Source organism: Schistocerca serialis, chromosome 2 (genome assembly GCF_023864345.2).
Source record: "Schistocerca serialis cubense isolate TAMUIC-IGC-003099 chromosome 2, iqSchSeri2.2, whole genome shotgun sequence".
Lineage (NCBI taxonomy): Eukaryota > Metazoa > Arthropoda > Insecta > Orthoptera > Acrididae > Schistocerca > Schistocerca serialis.
Genome location: NC_064639.1, coordinates 516,405,091 through 516,431,032, shown reverse-complemented (window position 1 = coordinate 516,431,032; position 25,942 = coordinate 516,405,091). Strand labels below are relative to the sequence as shown.

At 40.9% G+C, this 25,942-nt stretch overlaps 1 protein-coding gene across 2 annotated transcripts in view; it reads left to right on the top strand.

Moving 5' to 3' along the window:
• LOC126457485 (mitochondrial ribosome-associated GTPase 2) overlaps window positions 1–25,942 on the top strand; it is a 176,040-nt gene that overhangs the window by 90,337 nt on the left and 59,761 nt on the right. Inside the window, exons 1-2 of one of the 2 annotated variants that reach the window (XM_050093782.1) lie at window positions 18,695–18,785; window positions 21,605–21,761. In XM_050093782.1, the coding sequence (XP_049949739.1) occupies window positions 21,636–21,761 (126 nt within the window). In that variant the 5' untranslated portion in view covers window positions 18,695–18,785; window positions 21,605–21,635. Of the gene's footprint in view, window positions 1–18,694; window positions 18,786–21,604; window positions 21,762–25,942 lie in introns of those variants that run through there. The other variant, XM_050093783.1, reaches the window with a different exon arrangement.

Genomic DNA, 25,942 nt, shown 5'->3' with positions numbered 1-25,942 from the left:
TCTGTCAGATAGGGGAAAGCAAATTATTATTTGTGGGGACTTCATTGTTGATTCATTGAAAGAGTGTAATAGGAAGAATGACCTGGAAGTCTTGCGCGGTTCTTTCAATTTGACATCTGTCATTAATTTTCCTGCTCGGGTAGTAAAGGACAACAGCACATTGATAGATAACACTTTTATAGACCAAGATAGGTTTAAAAACATAAATTCTTGTCCTGTTGAGAATGGGCTTTCTGATCATGATGCTTAGCTAGTTACAGCATATGACATAACTCCCTTCAGTAATTCAAAACCACCCTCCAAAGTTGTGCATTCAATTAATGACTCAACAATTAGAAACTTCAGAGAAAATCTTCAGCAGTTAGACTGGGATGAGGTGTATAAGGAATCCGATGCTAATTTAAAATATAACTTATTTCATGATATAGTTGTAAGAGAATTTGAAAACTGTTTCCCCAAGAAAGTAGTTAAATCTAATTATAAGAAACTATGCAAAAAACCTTGGCTTACTAAAGGAATAAAAATAACTTGTAACCACAAAAGGGAACTGTATCTAACAACAAGAAAGATATATACCCAGAAACAGCCAAATATTATAAAAACTACTGTGCTACATTAAGAAAGGTTATTAAAAAGTCCAGAAGCATGTGCATCGTGTCTGAGATTAATACCTCTGATAACAAAATCAAAACAATTTGGAATATTATTACAAGGGAGACACGACAACCAAGAGTATAAGATGACGGCATCACCATCAAAGCGAATGGAAACTTGATAAACAACAAGCTGGAAGTCGAAAACATTTTGAATAATCATTTTTTAAATGTTGTAGAGAAAATAGGATCTAAATGTTCATTAGAAGAAGCAAGGCAGTTAATGGAAGAGGCCTTATCCACATCATTTGTTACAATTGAAATTCCACCCACCTCTCCATCTGAAATTAGGAAGATAATAAACTCTCTCAAGAATAAAAGCTAACATGGCATTGATGGCATTTCCAGTAGGATAATAAACGGTTGTTCCCAAGAAATAAGTGGGATTCTTACCCACAAATGTAATAGCTCTCTGAAGCAGGGTATTTTCCCAGATAGACTGAAGTAAGCCATTGTTAAACCACTGCATAAAAAAGGGGATACAACTGATGTCAACAACTACCGCCCAATCTTGCTTCTGACTGCCTTATCCAAAATTCTTGAAAAAGTAATGTATTGTAGAGTAGCTTCACACCTTTGTAAAAATAAAGTTTTAACAAAATGTCAGTTAGGTTTCCAGAAGGGTTTTTCAATGGAAAATGCTATATATACTTTCACTAATGAAATATTAAATGCTCTGAGTAACCGGAAGTCACCCGTTGGGATTTTTTGTGATCTATCAAAGGCTTTTGACTGTGTAAATCATGGAATACTTCTAGATAAGCTCAAGTACTGTGGTATGAATGAGACAGTGCTCAAATGGTTTTTAATCATACCTAACTGGAAGAGTGCAGAAAGTTGAAATAAACAGTTCACATAATATGCAAAAAAAACTGGTGATTTCTCAAACTGGGGAACAATCAAGAATGGGGTGCCGCAAGGTTTGGTCTTGGGTCCTCCGCTGTTCTTAATATATATTAATGACTTGCCATTCTATATTCACGAAGATGCAAAGCTGGTACTTTTTGCCGATGATACAAGTATAGCTATCACAACGGACAGACAAGAATTAACTGGTGAAATTGTAAATGATGTTTTTCGGAAAATCATTAAGTGGTTCTCTGCAAATGGGCTCTCATTAAACTTCGACAAAACACAGTATATACAGTTCCACACAGTAAATGGAATGACCCCATTAATAAATATAGACTTCGATCAGAAATCGGTAGCTAAGGCAGAATATTCAAATTTTCTAGGTGTATGCATTGATGAGGGGTTGAACTGGAAAAAACACTCTGAGGATCTGCTGAAACGTTTGAGTTCAGCTACTTATGCTATTAGGGTCATTGCAAATTTTGGCGATATACATCTGAGTAAATTAGCTTACCACGCCTATTTTCATTCTCTGCTTTTGTATGGCATCATATTCTGGGGTAACTCATCATTGAGTAAAAGAGTGTTCATTGCTCAAAAGTGTGTAATCAGAATAATTGCTGGAGCTCATCCAAGATCATCCTGCAGACACTTATTTAAAGAGCAATAAATATTCACTGTAGCCTCACAATATATATATTCATTTATGAAATTTATTATTAACAATCCGAACGAATTCAAAAGTAATAGCAGTGTACATGGCTACAACACTAGGAGAAAGGATGATCTTCACTACTCAAGGTTAAATCTAACTTTGGCTCAGAAGGGGGTAAATTATGCTGCCACTAATAGCATCAAAAGTCTGACAGATAGACATATAGCATTTAAAAGGAAATTAAAAGAATTTCTTAATGGCAACTCCTTCTACTCATTAGATGAATTTTTGGATATAGTAAGTAGGTAATTTCCCAACCTCAAAAAAAAAAAAAATTATTGAGTGTCATGTAATATTTTGTCTAATGTAACATCTTGTATAGACACCTTTTATCAACCTGACACATTCCACATCATTACGAACATTTCGAAGTGTTGTATTTATGATCTATGGAACAAGTACTAATCTAATCTAATCTAATCATTTTGTTGCAAAACATCAAAATTAGTACTTGAAGTCATTGAAGACAGACTTAAAAGAAAGAGAATTGCTAGTTCTGATGCACTTGCCAAAAACTACTCATTTGTAGTCCAAGATGCTGCACAGGACTTTCATTGGGATGATTCACAAGCCAAAGTACATCTTATTGCTTATTGTGTCATTAACATGGGCACCTGGGAAGTTGTCAACTGTTGCATGATTTCCAATAAACTGCAACGTGAGACAGTGTCTGCACACATGTTCATTCAAAAGTTGATCGAATTTTTGGTGTCTCGGAACAGATGTTACCAAAATATACCACTTCACTGATGGCTCAGCAGCTCAATATAAAAACTACAATAAATTTGTGAACTTATGCAACCATAAACATGATTTAAGTATTGAGACTGAATGGAACTTCTTTGCTACAAGCCATGGGAAATCTCCCAGTGATGGAGTTGGTGACACGACTAAATGGTGGCTACATTGGCAAGCCTCCAAAGACCTTCCTCTGACTAAATATTGACACCAAACGATCTCTTCAACTTTGGTGATTAAAATATATATGGAATTAAATATATTTTTGTCACAAAATCTGAAATTGAAGAAAGCAGAAAGTTTCAAAAGAAAAATGCTGAGAAAGTAGCACAATAGCTGATATTAGAGAGCATCACCAATTTGTACCAGTTGACTCAAATTCAATTGTGTCTGCAAAGTTTCCAGTGACATATATTATGTTGCCAGAATTTCTGACACCACTATTCTATATTTGAAATTACTTGAGTTGTCCCCGGTTGTATCATTGCCTATATCTATGACAACAAATGGTGGATTGGCATTGTTGCTGAAGTTTCAGTTGAAGAAAATGATGTGTTTAAAAAATTTATACATCTGCCAGGTCCTGCTCATTCATTTTATTGGCTAGAAAGGCAAGATATATGTTGGATTCTGGAGTAATACCTCATTTGCATGCTTCCTGCACCTTCAGTGACTTTGGCTGACAATATCAATTTCCAGAAACCACACTGAAGGAAGTGGCTTGTAAATGTAACAGAATGAGAATAAAGAATACTATAAATTAAAATCAAGCTGTCAACATCAGCTTGGGAACAGCATAAAATACCTAGTTTAGGCTTGAGAACCTAGGATAAGTTGCTCAATCATTGGCTTGGGAACCAGGCAGACACCCACTTAAGGCTTTGGAACCTCAAATAAGAAGTCAAATTACCTTCTTGGAAACCTGAACTAAGAAATGCACCTGTTGCTGGTACTGCACGGCTATTAGGCATGACCCCTATGGCGATGGGGTTGCCAGTTCAAGTATTAAATGCACAAACAAAGTTGACATTTGGCACGGTGGCTGATAGGAGTGACTGTAAAGGCATTTCCCGTTTACAGCCACTCCCATCAGCCAGTGCACCAAGTGTCAACTTTGTTTGCGCATTTAATACTTGGCCTGTTAGTGACAATGTCACTGTGGACCAATGCAATAGGATACTAATAATTTCTCACTAAAAAGAGTATTAAAAGAAGTCTGAACCAAACAAAGATAGAATTTGAGTATTAAAATAAAAGGTGTTGTAAGGAATGGATCCTTACTTTGGCCCTTCTCTTAGGGCACTCTATGCCAGCACAATGCTCTTTCTAATGAGAGTGATTTTGAAACATTTCTAGAAGATACTTTTGTGTTATGTAGGATTGAAAGTATCCATTTTTAGCCTCTTTGCAAAAATCATCAACTTTACACTAAATTTGTAAAGTAACAGAGAGAGCTAGCAATGTCAAACTATAAATTTTAAAAGAACATCTTGTACACATGCTATGCATCAAATATGACATCTATTACTTAATTATTTAAAGAGCTGTGTAACCCTGAACTTTTAATTTTTTTAGAGCACCAATTTTTTAGGCCTTTAACACAATTTAATAATTATTATTACCATTAAACAGAATGCAAAAAGTTGGACAAGCTAGCTAAGTTTTATGTTTTTTAAAAAATAATAACAAGAGGGATATTAGGTCTCAGTGTCGTACTGTACGTGGTCAGGGTATGGGGTGAAACAAACGGCTGTATCTCAACAAGTATTCCACTACAGAATCTAAAACATAGCCATAGTTTATTTCATACATGTGATACTCTACATATAAAGTTTCAGCGAAATTCAAGGTGGTCAAGTGGGGAGGCCGAGACCACTTGACATGAAATGACCCATATAGAAAAGTAAGAGGTGGGGGGGGGGGGGGGGGGGGCAAAGGGATATTTACTGAGAAAGATGCTGAAGTAAAAGACGTTAATGCAAATTAGGGCCAGGTGCATGGCACAATCAAGACGTGTAATGCCAGTTCCCACCTGCCGAGTATTGCCTGACATTTTGCCTATCATGTCTAGAACAGCTTTCCATTCACCCCCCACCTTCCACCCCCTCTGGTCCTCCCGTACCCTTTCATTTCCGCAATATCCTGGTCAGACCCTATGATCCTTCTGCACTCATTTCCCTACCCTATGGCTCCTGCCTCTGTGACCATCCCCGCAGTAAGACTTACCCTATGCATCCTCCAACCACCACCTATACCAGCCCTGTTCCTGGCAAAACACCCATGATCAAAAGGAGGATCACCTGTGAAATGAAACATGTTGGTTACTTGCTGTTGTGTAAACACTGTTTGGTCTTTTACATTTCTTTTACATTGGTATGTCTACCACCAAGTTATCACTCAGGATGAATGGAGATACACTGGCAACGTACAACCTTACTTTATGTGGCCTCATCATTTCTTCCCAGTAACTATTCCTTTTTTCACTTCCTTTTAGTTTTCTATATCTTTTAATTTTTGACATGTGTATTCCCTCCTCCCCACCTTTGCCACATAAAATACAGATAGTTTTCTGCTCTTATTAACTCATGCATGATAATTTGTCTGTAGTCTCTGTCTTGGTTATTATCCTATCTTCCACTTTGAAGCTCTCAAGTTTTCATATCCCATCTGGTGCAGTCCTCAACCATCAGTCTTTCCTTCTCACCTAACTGGGAAGTCTTGCCTGACCCAGGGCTCTGATCAACTTCTGAAACCTCTCTTCACTTTCTTAACCTCTCCAGTCATTTTTCTTCATTGCCACTCATTCCTCATCAACTCTTCTGCCAGAAGGAGGAGCCACTGCCTGGAAAAGCTTGCAAATTTATTCAACCTTTACATGTGTGTGTTCTCATGCCGCTGCTTGGTAAATAGATTTTTTATCTGTCCAGTTACATTATGTTTATATATGAAAAGCTATTTTTTCTAGAGAAGGAGTATTTAATGCCCATAGCTGCCACTAATGGACATATGGAAATCCACATTACATTCAAGTACATCATCACCAGGAAAAGTTTTTGGTGAATGCCTGGGCAAGAACAAAATTATTTACATTTTTTTGCAAGTGGAATTTCCCATACTGTTGGAAGACATTCTTCTCCATATATGCTAGAGGATGTTGTTCCAATAGGATGGTGCTCTGATGCATTCCAATCTGGCAGTCGGATGATATTTGAATGAAGTGTTCAGGTGCAAGTAGGTTGGGCATAGGACCCTTGAGAGTGTTCTCTAGGTCATCCGATTTGACACCACTCAATTCTGTCACGTGTGATTTTGCTACCATATGCCAACCAACACCTGTGAAAGTTGGTGTGAAAGTTGGCCGTAAAAATTTCTTAGGCTGCAACAGTCATTTGCAACTTGTTTGAAAACTCTAAACGAGGCAATATCTCTTTGTTCCAGCAAAAATTTCCATCTATATTTGCATTTCTTGAACTTAAACCTGGTTACTTTGAGAAATCATGGAGTGATCTTTTCAAGTCCCTCACACTCAAATTTGTGGTGTAAACCTGCTCAGGTTTTATTGACCATTGAGTATTTTATTTCAGTGTTGTGGACAACTTTCTTGTTGAAACTATCAATATTCTTGCTGCTACTTTTTTGTTTATATCAATTTAATAGAAAATTGTATATACAATTTCAGCCTTTGAAGAACTAACATTGCTGCTCATGTATAGCGATGATCTCTGAGATATTCCATTTGTTGTCATAAATTTTTGTGCTTGGGCAGTGCTAATGTTTTGCCTAACTTGTTCATCATGAGCAAGTTTGGTAAAAATATGCTAAGTATTTAATATACATATTTATTTTATTTTCTAGTGTCCATTTTGTCATGACAAACCATTAGGACCGTGTGATCAACTATACTAAGCACAGCCATTGTTCTTCAGTACCACTCATGTTATACGATAAAGCAGCACAAATCATACAGGCACTGAACTGTGACAAATGATAGGTCATTGCCAAAAACGTTACTGTCACAGCATCAGGTGTGAGACATGGTGATACATCAGAAACAGAGGCAAGAGCCCTCACATGCCCCATTTCATAGCAGAATCTGTAATGACTTCGTTCTTGCAGGTATGGCACATTATCTTACTAGCAGAAAGCTGAGGACCAACAGTCACATACAGCATGAGAGGAATGCAACTAAACTCAAAATAGGGAATATAAGTGTGGAGCCTATAACATTCAGTATTGGGTCCATTCATGTGGCCAACACATAATCATATAGCGATCTTAAGAGACTGTTCAAAAATTGTAATATTTGCTGCTGATGATTCTAATTTACAGGACCCAAACTGAAGCATACCAGGCATAGCCTACATTACAGCTTAATGTGGCTACAACTAGTTAACAGTGAAGAATTAAAGTTTCAGTCATATGAAGGCTCACGTGATGCAGCTTCAAACAATTAAAAATGAGCTGCTCATATCACAAATAGACATGCTAAATGAAACATTACATGTGGAATTCCTTAGTTCCCAGCTTAATAACTTGCTGAAATCTAATCAATACAGTAATAAATTAATTATGTACTTTCCAGTCTACCAATGAGTTGTTGATTCTATATTATGCACATATTTAGAGGACCAGTCCTGTTGTCTCATTCAGGTGCTGAAAGTTGTATTTTTATGTGTACTCACTGCCTGGTCTCCAACCAGACTGTGAAATATTGTTGGTGTTGCACTGTTGTTTATAGTTGAGTGCAATTCCAGGCACCTGCCATGCTCTTTGATGCTAGTGAGGGTACATCATGTTACATTGGATGGAGAATCATTGACAGGTAAACCAGCAACACCTAGAAAGAGTTATGCAACATAAAGAAAAATTGGTAGTTGTGTTTCTACATCTGAAAGATGTCTGTTCAAATTTTGTGCCAGTCGCGTAAGAGTGGCACTAGTAGTGCCACTATGAGGATGCAAATCGAGTTTGCTTTAAATACACACTGTAACAGTTGTAAGAGTTTGTTACATCTGAGATTGGAGTTTGTGAGTTTATATTAGTCAAAAATGCCTTTAAGGCGAGAAAGATGCCATTATCAACACCTCACTGAGTTTGAATGAGGACATGTAATAGGACCACAAGAAGCTGGATGTACCTTCTGCAATATTGCAGAAAGGTTTGGCAGGAATGTAACCACTGCACATGATCGCTGGCAGTGGTGATCATGGGAATGCATTGCCACAAGAAGACAGCGCTCTGGACAGCCACATGGCACTACAGAGAAGGAAGACCATCATGTTCAGCATATGGCTCCAGTGCATTGTACTGCATTTGCAGTAGCAGTTTGAGCCGCAGTTGGCACTGTAGTGACACAACAAACTGTTACAAATCATTTACTTTTGAAGAGACCTCTGAGCCAGATACCCAGTAGCTTACATTCCACTGACCCCCAAACCAACACCATTTGTGATTTCAGGGCTGTCAAGTGAGAGTTCATTGAGAGCAGAGTGAGGGTCTATAGTGTTTTCTGGTGAAAGCTGGTTCTGCCTGGGTGCCGTTGACGACTGTGTGTGAATTGCAGTTGAAGGTCTGCAACTAACGTGTCTGCGTGCCAGACACACAGGACCTACACATGCCGCTATGATCTGTGTTGTGATTTTGTATGACAGCAGGAGCACTCTCGTGTTTATCCCACATACCCTGACTGCAAAATTGTGCATCAGTCTGATGCATCAACCTCTTGAGCTGCCATTTATGAACAGCATTCCAGGGGCTATTTTCCAACAGGATAATGCTCGTCCACATATCACTATTGTAAACCAATATGCACTACAGAGTTGTACTTTTTGCCTTGACCTGCTCGATCACCATGTCTGCCTCCAATTGAGCACATAATGGGAAACCACCAGATGACAACTTCAGCATCATCCACAAGCAGCATTTACCATCCCTGTACTGACTGACCAAATGCAATAGACATGGACCATCCCACAAACTGACATCTGACAGCTGGCACCTGTACAACACACTGCATACACATTTGCACTCTTGCATTCAACATTCTGGTTGTTACACCGCTTATGACTGTACCAGCATTTCGCGTTTACAATGACTTATCTCGCACTTACATTGACCTCCGATCTTGCAGTGTTAATCAGGTAAATATGTTACATACACAAATGGATTCCCAAAATTTCATTACTATACATTAATTAATTTTTGGTATTTTTTCCATCACTTTAGAATTAACTTCAGGTTCACCTCAGGGCACTATCTTGACCCATGCTGTTCATTTCCAACAAACAGCAATCATGGATCTATCACAAGACTACCACACGGAAACTTGATAGTACAACAATAGATCTGCCAGACCATGTCTGCTTGTAGAGAATCCCATTGTTGCAATTTGAACTGCTGACAGTCAGGATCATTTTCCTGTGCTGTGCACCATTCATCAGCTGAAATGCTCGCATCTCTTGACTCGGTCTGCCAGCAATTCCACACTTGTTCTCTCAACCATTTAAAACTTTGTAATCAAATTCACTGAACTGTAATGTGTATCTTAAGAAATGACTGATGATGTCTTTCAAATTTAGATGCTAACTCAATGCTACAGGGCCAGTTACCACTTTGAAATTGTTCTCATGTAGGTAACAGTGAAAGTAGATTTTTTTCATTACTTACAAGTGGGAACACATTTTCCAACCTGATAGTTTTTCTTTGCTTTTCTCTGCTGTGTGGAGATATAAACCACTATGTGCTCCTGACTTAATACTTCTTGTGATAGAATGCACGCAAAACCATAATTCTAGCCTTACATGACAGGATGAATGACTTTTTATAAGCTGGATATGCATTGACAACACCAGATATCAAGGAATGTCATATCTTTCTTTAACAGATATGTTTGTGGCTTCAGAATTTTCACAAAATTGAACACAAACCTTTGTTTATAATTGGTCAGACAAAGGAAGTGTCATAATTCCTTCCTTGTTGCAGATATATATAATTCCTGCATGACTTTCTTGATCTGGGGATCTGTTTGGGCCCCATCCTGTTTAGTAATGCAGCCAAGATAAGGAACTTCCTACAGTGCAAAACGACTTTTTCCTGACTCACTGTAACGCATGACACTCATTACTCCAGCACACTCCATAACCATTCAATGTGCTCTTTAATGTGTCTAAAGAAAACCAATACTATCATTTAAATAAATCTTGTGCTGCTTGGGTTTTAATCTTCACAGCAGTCACCAGCAAATACTGAAATTTTACTTGTGCATTCTTGAACCCAAAGGCCATACAAAGTTACAGATAATGTCCAGACAGAAGAAAAAAATGTCTTTTTGATGAGTCTCAGGTGCTACTTCTAACTGGTGGTAGTGAATCTACAGACCCATCATCATAAAATATGACATTGCCCTAGACTGTGTTTGGTCGTCAGGATATTTGGGTTAATTTAGACATTTTTTATATACATTGGTTCAAGAGCCTGTAATCACATCAGAACTGATGCACTTTGCTTCTATCAGTACTTTTCTTGGGAATGATCACAATTGGGGTGACTAATGTCCTCCTGCTTTCTTCTGTGATGCATTGACAGAGCTACTGATTAATGCATTCCTCCACTACAAGTTGTAGACTGTGAGAAATTCAGTACAGCTGATGCCAAACTGCCGCCATAATGCTGGCAACAAGGAAACACTCAGACATCCACTTTACAGTCAGTGTCACGATCAAACCCAAGCAGCACATGATTTATTTAAATGACAGTTTTGGTTTTCCTTAGAGACATTAAAGACAACATGGAATGGTTATGGAGTTAGCTGGAACAATAATGAGTGCCATGCCTTACAGTGAGTCAGGAAAAAGTCATTTTGCACTGTTAGAAGTTCCTTCTTTTGGCTGCATTATTAAAGAAGATGGGGTCCAAGCAGATCAGCTCAAGAAAATAAGACCATCTGATTGTAGCTTTATGACCACAATGTTGCACACAACGTGATTCTGCCACCCGTGAGAAGGTACTGAAGGTAGTAGCCCCTGGATCCAGTTAGTAAGGCACTCCCAGGGAGGAGAATGAGTGTATCATGAAGCCCATGCGAAACCTATCTTGTGGGCTCAAGACTTCTCTAGTTTGTCATCATTATCTGCAGCTAGGTGAGGCAAACTGTCAGAGAGCTACATTGAGTGACACCCAACATACAAAGACAGCTTACTTCAGCCTATAAATTTTGTTCAATTCTCCGGTTGCGCTAGATTGTCTCTCTGCATCTTGTATAGGGATTGCTTAGTAAGAGTTGGTTCCAACATTTGTAATATAAGGTGCAGTAGCACCTGGTGTAAAATATGTAATTGGTGATGTAGGCACCACACAGTGAGAAAGACTGGACTGCATCTGTTCCATCACTGTTAGGGCCCTGCTTAAATGAGGTCTTATTGCTGCCTGTCTACTTTGGACTGTCGGTGGGTGTTGTTCCCAGAGTTAGCAGTGTCCAACGCTCTGCAGCATCAACTGTGAGGTAAGCAACCAGGTATCAGCAACTGCTATGGGGTGGATGACAAGTATGTGGAAATACAATAGGTAGCATACTGCTAGTCCATACAACCAGTTTTGTGAAATTCAGGCAATATAGTTCAGCTTCAGTGAGCACATGTGGCTTCTAGCAGTCTCACAAAGTTAAAGTACAGGGTGATTATAATTAAACTTTTGCTACTTGAGCCTGTTTAGATGGAAAACTACCATATAGGTACCCAATTTTGTAGGAATTATGTTCAGACTGTGCACTGCAGAATTTCCATTGTCAGTAGTGCTAGTGTCATGATCTGCCATTAGATGTCAGTTCTGGTATGGTTGGAACACAAGCATCAGTGTGCATTACAGTTGCATACAGTCGACATGGATCAGGGCAAGGAGAACAGGGCTTTATTTATAAAGCTGTTTCATCAAAACAACAGTAATAATGCGGCTGCTGTACATGAGTATTGATGCAGCAGAGGAATACGGAGAGATCTTCTTTCTGCACCAGAGTTGAAGAACATGACTCAGAAGTTTGAATTAACTGGCAATTGGTAATTGCTCCTCGGAGAGGCTATGGCCAATTGCCCCTCAAATTGTTGAAGTTACTGTTGTCATGGCTGAGAATGCTGGATGCAATGTGCACAGTGGATGAGCTGTATCATGGCAGCTGAACATTCCCAGGTCCACTGTTTGAAAAGTGCTGTGAACAATTATGAAATGGTTAGTGTGGATCCAGACTCTCATGGATGTGGATGGTCATCATTGAGCAATGTTTTTAACTTGGAACATAAACATGGTACAGAGTTAACAAATGTAGAACTCTCATGCGGAAATTAAAATGTGTTTCTTTCAATGATTTATTCATTATTTTTCCTCTACATATCCATACAAATTTTTACACAAGTTTCATTGCCATAGGGTCACTCGTTTTTCACAGGCACCTTCTCAAATAGTGGAAGTTCAGTTATAAGCACCGTATAATCTTTGACGTGTTCTACACCCATGATATTTCCTTCCTCACAGTAGTATAGACAGAACATGACAAATGAATGAATTTCTCTATTTCTTTCTTTATAATTTAATCTAAATGGACTGAAAAAAAATCTACTCATCAAGCTGTCCAAGGCTTCCTTACACCCAGCATTACTTCACAACCTTTCCTCAGGTCCCTATGACATGACCCTAACGTATCCTCTGCCGAACTCCAGGCAATATGTTCCCTAAAAGCTGATGATTCCGTTATTATCACCTAGCAGACATAGGGTCTACCACTGTGGCACTCGACCGAGCGAAGTGGTGCAGTGGGTAGACACTGGACTCGCATTCGGGAGGACGACGGTTCAATCACTTTCCCTAAATCGCTCCAGGTAAATGCCGGGATGGTTCCTTTCAAAGGGCACGGCCGACTTACTTCCCCGTCCTTCCCTAGTCCGATGAGACCGATGACCTCGCTGTCTGGTCTCCTTCCCCCCCCCCCCCCCCCCCCCCAAAAAAAAAAAAAAAAAATGTGGCACTTGACCCACAGGAGTATGTTAGTGAAGGTCTATGCCAGATGTCTGACACATCTACATACAGCATCTGCCATTAAGATCCCATCCCTGTGATTCAAACTGACTTCCATTTCCTCCTAAAAAACTCAGGCCCCTCACAATGACTTACACCTCAATCCATTGAACTTCTTACCCCACTCAAACTATGTACTCCCACCTTTTACCTTCTTCCTAATATCCACATGCTCAATCATCCTGGTCATCCTATAGCTTCAACGCGCGCACCGAACATATATCTGCCTTAGCTGATCAACACCTGCAACCCATAGTACAAAGACTTCCTCCTATGTTAAAGATACCAACAATTTCCTAGATCGTCTGAAATGCATGTCCATCCCACTCTCTTGTTGCTTGTCACCATTGATGCCATCTCCCTCTGTACCAACATATCCCGCCCCATCTGTATATGGTATATGTTCTGTCTGCTGCTGAATATTTCCTCAGTCAACATCCACCTGAATCCAGTCCCATGGCATCCTTCTTGTTGACCTTAATCAACTTTACGCTTACTAACAATTAACAATTACTTCACTGTTGGGGGCAGACATACAAACAGAGCAAGGGTATGGCGATGGGAACCAGGATGGCTCCTTCCTATGTCAACATTTTCATGGGTCACTTGGAGGGTGTTTTCCTGGGATCCTTAAGTCTTCAGCCCCTGGTTTGGTTTAGATATGTTGATGACATCTTTGCCATATGGACCCATGGTGAGGCTGACCTGTTAAATTTCCCGGAATCTCTAAAGACCTTCTCCTAATCAAATTCCGCATGTTCCTATTCTGAATCCCATGCTACTTTAATTGATGTTGATCTCTTCCTCACTGAAGGCCAGCTACATATTTCCGTCCACATCAAACCTACTAACCAACAACAGTACCTACATTTTGAAAGTTGCCATCCTTTCCATGTCAAATGTTCTCTCCCATACAGCCTTGGAATTCGCGGCAAATGTATTTGTTTGGATGCAGACTCTTTAAATACACCACCATTCTCAGCTCAGCCTTCACTGGACATAATTACCCCACCAGCCTAGTTCAAAAGCAGATTTTCTGGGATATCACATCCAATCTTGGCACTGCTGATCCCTCCAAAAAGCAGCTTTGGAGCACATCACTGGTCACTCAGTATTACCCTGGTCTGGAATGTATTAATCAGCTACTTCCGATAAGGCCATGACTTCCTAAAATCATGCCCTAAAATGAGAACCATTCTGTCTGTGATTTTGCGCACCACACCTGGAATAGTTTTTCTTCGCCCTCCCAATCTCTGCAATATCCTTGTCAGACCCTATGCTCCTTCTACACCCATTCCCTACCCTATGGCTCCTAACCTTGTGACTGCTCCCATTGCAAGAGTTGCCCTATGCACCTTCCTGGCACCACCTATTCCAGCCATGTAACTGGCAAAACATATACTATCAAGAGGAGAGCCACCTGTGAAATGACACGTCATATACCAACTGTTATGTAAACACTGTTCGGCCTTTTACATTGGCATGACTACCACCTAGTTATCAGTCGGGATGAATGGGCAGAGGCTTAGGGTGTATATAGGCAACACACAATATTCTGTTGCAGAACATGCTGTACAACACGACAGCCATGACCTCGGTGCCTATTTCACCACATGCGCCATCTGGTTTCTTCCTCCAGACATCAGTTTCTCAAAACCCCGCAGGTGGGAACTAGCAGTGCAACATGTCCTTGGTTCTTGCCACCAACTTGCCCTTAATTTACATTAATTCCTTCTATCTCAGTGTTTATTCACAGTTACCACTTCTTTCTTTACTCCATTTTAGTTTTCTACATCTTTCATTTTCTGACGTGTCTATTTTTCCTCATCCTCCTCCTATCTCTGTTACATTAAATACACTTAGCTTTTCACTCATATTAACTGATGCATGATGTTTTAGAAGTAATCTCTATCTTGCATATTACCATGTCTTCCACCTTTTAGCTCTCAGGTTTTCAAAACTTTTTTGGTGCAGTCCCCAACAATCAGTCTTTCCTTCTCATCCTATCCAGTAAGTCTCCCCTGACCTGCAGTTCTGGGTGACTTTTCTAAACTGTCTCCCTTACCCTAAACCTCTCCAGTCCTTTTCCTTTGCCGCTCTTCCTTCCCTTTCAATTCTTCTGCCAGAAGAAGGAGCCACTTGCTCCGAAAGCTTGTAAAAGTAAAATTCTTTTGTGTGTGTGTTTCCCTGCTGCCACTTGCCGAGTAGATTTTTTATCTATTCACTTACATTATATTATCAATAATTGATTATTTTTGTTCTTATACATTTCTTTATAATTTGTGTTTTGGTTACAAATATGATGAACAATGTCATTAGTGCTTGCAACTCTTTCATTGGTCAATTATTGTTGACTCATCTTTGTATCAATTAATTACACTGACCAACAGTTGTTTTGGCGCTGGGATATTTGCACCTGATTTCACATAGTTTGCTGCCCTGAATTCAAATATGGCATTAGTTTTTTCCCTGGAGCTCAAATTTCTAAGATTAATATTTTAGTGAAGTACATTATTTTAAGTAAAATCCTTGGTTCAAGTAAAAAATTACATAGAACTGTTATTGTTATATGCAAAAATAATGGAAAAATCATAAATGAAACCATTTAGTCATTGAACACAATGGGAGTTTTTCTTCCATAATATATTTTATTGTATTTTGGAAAAATCCCTTTTCAAAAACTCAGCAGTCATCTGCCATAATGTGCATATCCTATCTTCCTTGGTAGTGGTATTTCATAGTTTTAACATCTCGTTAAAACTTGACATTATAACAATGGATTTGCCAGTGCTTTTCTTGTGAGTGATCATAATTGAAGTGGCCAGTGTGCTTCTATTTTCGTCCATGATGCACTCATAGAGCTACTGATTGGTGCATTCCTCCAAAATGGCTCTGAGCACTATGGGACTCAACTTCCGAGGTCATCAGTCCCCTAGAACTTAGAACTACTTAAACCTAACTAACCTAAGGACACCACACACATCCATGCCCGAGGCAGGATTCGAACCTGCGACCGTAGTGTGATTGGTGCATTCCTCCACTACAGGTTGTAGGCTGTGTGACTATGAAGACTTCTCCTCATAATACTTGTGTTACAACCAAAGGATATGAAAATATGAACCATCTTGTTTACCAGTTCAACATGGCTTTCAGCTTTGTATTTGTTCAGAAAATTTCCAATAATTGAAACAAATGAAGTCCAGACTTTTCACTGTGTCATTCAATTTGTGAAGGCAGGATCCTTAATGAATTGTCATATTTGTGGACCATAAAATATTCTTGCTTTAACTATTTCTGCACTCTGCTGAGACATTTGTTTCCCTATACAAGTTGCATGAGAAAAGTAATGAGACTGACAACACTGTGAGTGATCTAGCACTGCTGTGTTGTTCTACTTGTGTAGACTGGTGTGTTCATCTCCAGATGCTTAGTCTGAGTTTCAGCTCTGTACAGCCATTACATGATATCTGAGAGTAATGTCAGTGAAGTTGTGTTTTTGCTGTGTGTTATGAAAATAGAAGAGTGGAATTTAGAGCAATGTTATGCAATCAAGTTTAACACAAAACTTGGGGAATCCAAGAAAGTGATCTTTGAAAAGTTGAAACAGGTGGATGAGGAACATCTCTTATATAGAGCACAAGTTTTTTTGCTGGCATAAATCATTTTTGGAAGACCAAAAAGACAAATATGAAACTTGCTGAGGGACAGCTTCAACTTCAAAAACCGATGAAAGCATCGAACATGTGCATGCTCTTGTGAGATCAGACTAGGGTTTAATAATATGAATGATGAGTGACCCGTTAAACTTAAACACTTTCATCATACATCAAATTTTGACCAAAGATTTGGACATGTGGAAGGGTTGTGCCAAAATGGTGCCAAAAAACTTCACACCTGAGTTGAAGGACAATCAAAGAAACGTGCATTGATGTTCTTGAGAGGACGGCCAATGACCATGAATGGTTCAGCCGTGTCATCACAGATGGTAGATCCTGGATTTTTTAGTACAATGCTGAGACAAAGCAGCACTGTGAGGAATGGCACACTGAGACATCTCCTTGATCTAAAAAATTTTGAATGAGCAAATCAAAGGTAAGAAAATACTGATGTATCATGCATCAAGAATTTGTTCCTCCAGAACAAACCGTCAACCAAGTGTTTTACAAAGATGCCCTTGATAGGCTCAGGAAAGGGGTGAATCAAGTGAGACTGGACATTGCAGAAAAGTAGATACTCTTTCATGACAATGCCCTATGTCACTTGGCCACCTCCATCACGGAATTTTTGATTTCAAAAGGTATTCCTGTTGTTCCACAGTCACCTTATTCATCTGATCTGATCTGAGTCCTTGTGACTCTCTTGTTTTCCCAAAATTGAAAAATGTCTTAAAAAGATGTCATTTTGGGACTCTGAAAAACATTTAAAAGAATGTGACCAACATGTTAGAGGCCCTACCAGTTGAAGCCTTTCAGCACTGCTACCAAGACTGGGAACAACAACAACTCCACCAGTGTATAGCTGCCTAAGGGAACTACCTTGAAGGGAATTGTATTATTGTTTGAAAAAAATTAAAATTTAGTGGATTAAAAATCAGTCTCATCAATTTTCTTACATAACTCTTACATGCAGAGCTGCATATCTTGATATGCATTGGAAGAAAGATGATTTTCTCTCATTCAGCTAAAGAGTCATTGATATTATTTTCCCCATTATCAGTGTTTTCTCTCCTAGGCCACTCTTTATTTAATACAGTGGTGTGCTTTCTTTTTGCTATCCCAGAGGCACAAGAAGCAACAGTATTTGATGTAACCACATTGCTATGCAAGGAGAAAGTTTATGACTTATAACTAGACACAAATCACCCATTGATGTTCACAATATTTTATCTTCAAGAGCAAAACTATGGTTTTATACTCACTCATTTTCATTGTGTGAGCAGTTGATGTTGAACCATATTTGTTCCCATTGTGTAGAAGGACTAATTTCAAACTTCACTTTGAGCTGTCAATAAATGGACACCAATCATCTAGAAAATACTCAGAAAGATCCCTCTTTTCCCTGAGTCCTCTATTTTGTGACAGAATGCATTATTGTCTTCTTGAGAGAAGATGGGTAACAGACGCTTTTCTGACAAACTGCCTATTGGCTCCTGTCTCGGGTTCTTCGTTGAAGAACCCGAGACAGGAGCCAATAGGCAGTTTGTCAACAAGTGGTCACGAAAGCCTTAACAATTTCGTAAGATACTTTTCTGTTGTACTTTGAACATTAATTATTTCCTTGTTCCAGTAAACTTTTGTTGCTCAACCTGGAAGCCAGTAATTCAGAAGGTTCCTTTGACATGTTGAGATCTCTGGTGAAATCATGCAACTCATTGTGGTTGAAATGTTGAGGGGTTAATGACAACCTCTCATAATCACTATCATCTCGATTATTGTTAGAGAGGAACAACACTCGTCCTAGCAGAGCTCTGGTAACTGGTGAAACTTTGGTATCAACACTTTCTATGAGTGAGAAACTGGGCATTATGCAGAGATTAAATCAGAATAAGTTAACATGTTATGGTTGTTTTGACTGACTCCAGTAATATTTACCATGCATAAATTATACTCATCAAAGTTGTTTTTAGGTTCTCTCCAAACTGTCAGTACATCTAATTGCGTACTTTTTCTTTTCCCAGTAGACCACTGTCATAAATATGCTGTACAAGTTTTTCAGACATGATGCAGTGCCTGGGTTTTATCCTGATCACCAATACTAACAGCAAGGTATCCATGATGAATTCTCTTTAAAAGTCAACAGTGTTTCTGTTATCATTCAACACGTATTCTCCACATATGCAGCAAAACACATCAGGATGATGTACACAACTACTTCTACTTGAACTCATTTTATTTCTGTTCAGTAACACAGATGCAACAATCTACAACACAGAATGTGTTTAGGTTATCTTTACAACAACTCTTTCATAAACACAAATATTGTGAGAGACCAACTTCTCTCTACCCTGTATGGCAGGACTCACAAATTAACTTTAACTCTAGAATTGCAGCTCACTGAGGTTACAAGATGCCCACTCCATCTGGTGGATTTTCCTGGAACTAACTGGATGGCAGGCTAACAACAGGACAAATATACAGGATTCAGTCTTTGTATATGTGATTTAGAACTCCACAAAGTGAGCTTAGAACTGCACATTCAATGTAGAACTGCTGTCTAAAAAAGTAGTGTAAATAGAGAAAAACAGAATTCATATTTAGATTCAGCCTGCCAAATAGAACTAAAATCTGTTCTAAAATCCTAAGCAAAAAAAAAAAAAAAAAAAAAAAAAAAAATTCTTTTAGGCCAATGTCATTTTGCAGATTGGTCAACTAGTGGATAAGTTATAGACAGGAAATCCAAAGATTACTGGTCAATCCTCCCTCAGAACTAGAATTTTTTACCCCTTATCACTACTTTCATAACTGTCAATGATTTGGGTACTTGAAACACGCAAAGTTGTGACATTGTTGTGAACTCACATTAAACTGTGCATTCCCTTGTAACTGTCTGGGTTAGTTCAAAGGTGACAGGAGCATGCCAGTTGAATGATGCCTGTGGGGCACTGCAACATTCAAAGCAATCTTAGGGTCAAGGACAGCCCTACCGTTTTGCTATCTTTGTGTCAGTTAATTATTTTGTGTTGTTTCAAGTACATTTGTTAGTTATCTCAGTTTTGTTTTTTGGTGTATTTACATACTTGGTGAAAGAAACTCTGATATGTGGTCTTACAACTTAACAATTCTATTCACCCCTTACATTTTTTACAGGGAGATATTATATCTACACTCCTGGAAATGGAAAAAAGAACACATTGACACCGGTGTGTCAGACCCACCATACTTGCTCCGGACACTGCGAGAGGGCTGAACAAGCAATGATCACACGCACGGCACAGCGGACACACCAGGAACCGCGGTGTTGGCCGTCGAATGGCGCTAGCTGCGCAGCATTTGTGCACCGCCGCCGTCAGTGTCAGCCAGTTTGCCGTGGCATACGGAGCTCCATCGCAGTCTTTAACACTGGTAGCATGCCGCGACAGCGTGGACGTGAACCGTATGTGCAGTTGACGGACTTTGAGCGAGGGCGTATAGTGGGCATGCGGGAGGCCGGGTGGACGTACCGCCGAATTGCTCAACACGTGGGGCGTGAGGTCTCCACAGTACATCGATGTTGTCGCCAGTGGTCGGCGGAAGGTGCACGTGCCCGTCGACCTGGGACCGGACCGCAGCGACGCACGGATGCACGCCAAGACCGTAGGATCCTACGCAGTGCCGTAGGGGACCGCATCGCCACTTCCCAGCAAATTAGGGACACTGTTGCTCCTGGGGTATCGGCGAGGACCATTCGCAACCGTCTCCATGAAGCTGGGCTACGGTCCCGCACACCGTTAAGCCGTCTTCCGCTCACGCCCCAACATCGTGCAGCCCGCCTCCAGTGGTGTCGCGACAGGCGTGAATGGAGGGACGAATGGAGACGTGTCGTCTTCAGCGATGAGAGTCGCTTCTGCCTTGGTGCCAATGATGGTCGTATGCGTGTTTGGCGCCGTGCAGGTGAGCGCCACAATCAGGACTGCATACGACCGAGGCACACAGGGCCAACACCCGGCATCATGGTGTGGGGAGCGATCTCCTACACTGGCCGTACACCACTGGTGATCGTCGAGGGGACACTGAATAGTGCACGGTACATCCAAACCGTCATCGAACCCATCGTTCTACCATTCCTAGACCGGCAAGGGAACTTGCTGTTCCAACAGGACAATGCACGTCCGCATGTATCCCGTGCCACCCAACGTGCTCTAGAAGGTGTAAGTCAACTACCCTGGCCAGCAAGATCTCCGGATCTGTCCCCCATTGAGCATGTTTGGGACTGGATGAAGCGTCGTCTCACACGGTCTGCACGTCCAGCACGAACGCTGGTCCAACTGAGGCGCCAGGTGGAAATGGCATGGCAAGCCGTTCCACAGGACTACATCCAGCATCTCTACGATCGTCTCCATGGGAGAATAGCAGCCTGCATTGCTGCGAAAGGTGGATATACACTGTACTAGTGCTGACATTGTGCATGCTCTGTTGCCTGTGTCTATGTGCCTGTGGTTCTGTCAGTGTGATCATGTGATGTATATGACCCCAGGAATGTGTCAATAAAGTTTCCCCTTCCTGGGACAATGAATTCACGGTGTTCTTATTTCAATTTCCAGGAGTGTACATAATCTGCAAAATAACTGCTTACATATAATTGTATGTCTTTTTTATTTACAATTTATACCTTTGAATGATTCTGTATTTTTACATATCTCAATTACCATTCAATTCTTGATGGAATAATAGCAGTCCTCTATGTGGTGAGGAGCAATCTATCCTTTTTTATAATATTGTCGCCATTCAGTTCTTTCAGTTTTAAAACTTATCAGTGGTGTTACAGAAAAATCTAACACAATTACAGAAGTGTTATTGAGCTTCTATAGATTGCTTTTACATTTGAAATTTGAACGATAATTCTCAGTTGTAACAATACTGATAATTGACTCTTTGTTATTTTGCAGATATGATGATATTGGCTTACAAAAACTGATTATGTCTTTCAAAAAGTTTGCAGTGACAGCTATTTCTGCTGCATTACGTGGTCATAGGGCAACTGGAAGAAGTGATTTGGCACCAGCACTCAGAAATAAGAAAAAGAAATCTGAAAATTCTTACACGGTAATGCATAATACTTCAAATGACATTGAAGAATACTTGAGTTTTATATTGTACACATATATTTGGCTTTGTTCTTAATTTCATATTCAGCTATTTTAAGCTGAGTTTTCTGTTAAATGTATTATGACCTTAAGCATTGTAAATGCAACAGAGCGTTGAAAACTGAGATGCTATAAAAGACTATTATTTGTTGTGACTTCGTATCCTTTCCCGGTGTAATAAGTCTTGAAAGTCTCTTTGGGTTTGTGCTGGTTCCTAAAATCAACTCAATTCAATATTTTGGCAATCCAACTGTTCGTCATCTTCAGGAGAATGCTGCTCCTAACAATAAGTACCACTGCGAACTGATGCCAGGCTGCAAATCAATGCCATATATAGGCTGCTGTACTGTACATGGTGCATGCACCGCCAATCACAGTTGCTGCTCTCCAAGATGGAGCAGGTGGCGCCGCCCTTAGTAGAACACTGCCAGCAGTGATATATTGCACTCAGAGACAATTTTTGAACACTCAGACTGCCCACAGTGATGCGGGATAGTATGGGATTCCATATCTTGCTAAGAGGAAACCCGTTGTCCCTATTAATAAAATTATCCATCAACCTGTTTTCAGTTGCCTCTTTCTAGAGACTGTTCCAAAAACTGGAAGTTTCACAGCTATCACAGATTCATCAAATTTCAAACCATGTCCCACGTTTAAGCAATGTTTTGCTACTGCTGATTTTTCTGGTTGTTGTAGCCTCGTATGACGGCAATGTTCCACGCACCTGTCATAAACTGTGTGAATTGAACGGCCGATGTAAGCCTTCCCACATTTCATGGAATTTGTATATTTCAGGCTTCTGAAGCCCCAAATCATCATTCACTGAGCCGACTAGTGCCCTGATCTTGGAAGGTGGATGGAACACACTCTTAATGTTAAAACTTCTTAAAATTCTTCCAGTCTTAAATGATACACCCTTGCATAAAGAATATTTCTTAGATGGGGATCACGGTTGGATGGTGGTATGAAGAACCAGGCTTCAGTGTTGGAATTAGAGTGGTTTTGTTTGGAGTTCCACAGAAGTTCCAGTTGTGCCTCTTCCAGTTTATATCACTATCCAACCATGATCCTCTCCCCCTCCTTCTAGCCACCCACTGGTCATCTTTCAGGAATTCCTTACCTCCAACTTAGTCTCACCATCCTTCCCCAGGTCCCTTGCTCAGAACATCAACCTTTCAGTAGAAGAAAGAATACCCATACACAACCTCAACATAAATCCTGATCTAATCATCCTACGTGCAGACAACAGTTCCACCACTTTTGTTATGAACTGCAGAACTGGCAGAAGACCACCACCAGTTATCTGACTCCTCCACCTACAAACTCTGCCAGAGTGATCCCATCCCAGAAGTCCACCACAACATTCAATCCCTGCTTAAATCTTTAGGTCCTTCCCAGAACCTCTCCTCTGCATCTATTTCCCTTATCACCCCTGTGACACCCTGCACACCCATCTTCTACACTACTGGCCATTAAAATGGCTACACCAAGAAGAAATGCAGATGATAAACGGGTATTCATTGGACAAATATATTATACTAGAACTGACATGTGATTACATTTCCACACAATTTGGGTGCATAGATCCTGAGAAATCAGTACCCAGAACAACCACCTCTGGCCGTAAAAACGGCCTTGATATGCCTGGGCATTGAGTCAAACAGAGCTTGGATGGCATGAACAGGTACAGCTGCCCATGCAGCTTCAACACAATACCACAGTTCATCAAGAGTAGTGACTGGCGTATTGTGACGAGCCAGTTGCTCGGCCACCATTGGCCAGACGTTTTCAGTTGGTGAGAGATCTGGAGAACGTGCTGACCAGGGCAGCAGTCGAACATTTTCTGTATCCAGAAAGGCCCGTACAGGACCTGCAACATGTGGTCTAGCGTTATCCTGCTGAAATGTAGGGTTTCATAGGGATCGAATGAAGGGTAGAGCCACGGTTCGTAACACATCTGAAGTGTAACGTCCACTGTTCAAAGTGCCATCAGTGCGAACAAGAGGTGACCGAGACGTGTAACCAATGGCACCCCATACCATCGCGCCGGGTGATATGCCAGTATGGCGATGACAAATACACGCTTCCAATGTGCGTTCACCGCGATGTCGCCAAACACAGATGCGACAATCATGAGGCTGTAAACAGAACCTGGATTCATCCGAAAAAATGACTTTTTGTCATTCGTGCACCCAGGTCTGTCATTGAGTACACCATTGCAGGTGCTCCTGTCTGTGCTGCAGCGTCAAGGGTAACTGCGGCCATGGTCTCCGAACTGATAGTCCATGCTGCTGCAACTCAGATGGTTGTTGTCTTGCAAACGTCCCCATCTGTTGACTCAGGGATCGAGACGTGGCTGCACGATCCGTTGCAGCCATGTGGATAAGATGCCTGTCATCTCGACTGCTAGTGATACGAGGCCGTTGGGATCCAGCACGGCATTCTGTATTACCCTCCTGAACCCACCGATTCCATATACTGCTAGCAGTCATTGAATCTCGACCAACGCGAGCAGCAATGTCGCGATACGATAAACCGCAATCGCAATAGGCTACAATCTGGCCTTTATCGAAGTCGGAAACATGATGGTACTCATTTCTCCTCCTTCCACAAGGCATCACAACAGCATTTCACCAGACAACCCTGGTCAACTGCTGTTTGTGTATGAGAAATCGGTTGGAAACTTTCCTCATGTCAGCACATTGTAGGTGTCACCACTGGCGCCAACCTTGTGTGAATGCTCTGAAAAGCTAATCATTTGCATATCACAGCATCTTCTTCCTGTCGGTTAAATTTTGCGTCTGTAGCACATCATCTTCATGGTGAAGCAATTTTGATGGCCATTAGTGTACATGCTCCCCAAAATCCACAAACCCAAAAATCCTGGATGACCCATTGTGGCTGGTTATTGCATCCAACTGAAAGAATTCTTGATCAACACCTCCAGCCAACTGCCTGTAATATAGCATCCCACATCAGACACCAACCACTTCATTCACTGACTCTCCATCATCCTCACCCCTTTATCTCCTCAATCCTTACTCGTCACTGATGATGCCACCTCCCTATACACCAACATCCCTCATGCCCATGGTCTTACCACTATTGAATACTACCTTTCCCAATGTCCTTCAGATTCCAAACCCACCACTTCATTCCTCATACAACTTACCAACTATATCCTAACCCACTACTACTACTTCTCCTTTGAAGGGAAGGTAAAAAAAAAAGTTCATGGCACAGCCGTGGGCACCTACATTGCACCCTTCTATGCCGACCTGTTTATGTGCCATCTAGAGGAGACCTTGATAGTCTCCCTGAATGCCAAACCCTAGTCTGATTCAGGTTCATTGATGATATCTTCATGATCTGGGCTCAGGACCACGACACCCTATCTTCATTCCTTCACAAACTCAGCACCTTCTCTCCCATCTGCTTCACATGGTCCTCCTCAACCCAGAGTGCCACCTTCCTAGATGTTGACCTCCTCCACTGTGATAGCTCCAGCCACACATCTGTTCACATTAAACCCACTAACCACCAACAGTACCTGCATTTCGACAACTGTCATCCCTTTCACACCAAAAAGTCCCTCCCATACAGCCTGGCCACCCAGCGACGTATATCTGCAGGGACTAGAACTCCCTTGCTCAGTGTGCTGAGGGTCTCACCAATGTCTTCAGACAGGCACCACCCCAGACCTAGTCCACAAACAGATCTCCCATGCAATTTCCCCTCACACCCTCCAACCTCCCACCAGCCACAAGGAACAGCCACAAAGGAGTGTCCCCTTTGTCAGCCAGTACCACCCCAACAACTGCACCACATCCTTAACCACTGCTTTGATTACCTATCATCTTGACCTGAAATGAAGAACATCCTACCCAATATACTTCTCACCCTTCCTAAAGTGGTATTCCTGTGCCCCACAAACCTGCATAACATCCTAGTCCATCCCTATGCCACTCCCAATCCCAACCCCTTGCCACAAGGATCATATCCCTGTGGAAGACCTAGGTGAGACCTGCCCAACTCATCCACCCAGCACTTCCTACTCCAGTTCTATCAATAGTTTATCCTACCCCGTCAGGGGTCAGGCCAACTGTGGAAGTAGCCTTGTCATTTACCAGCTCTGCTGCA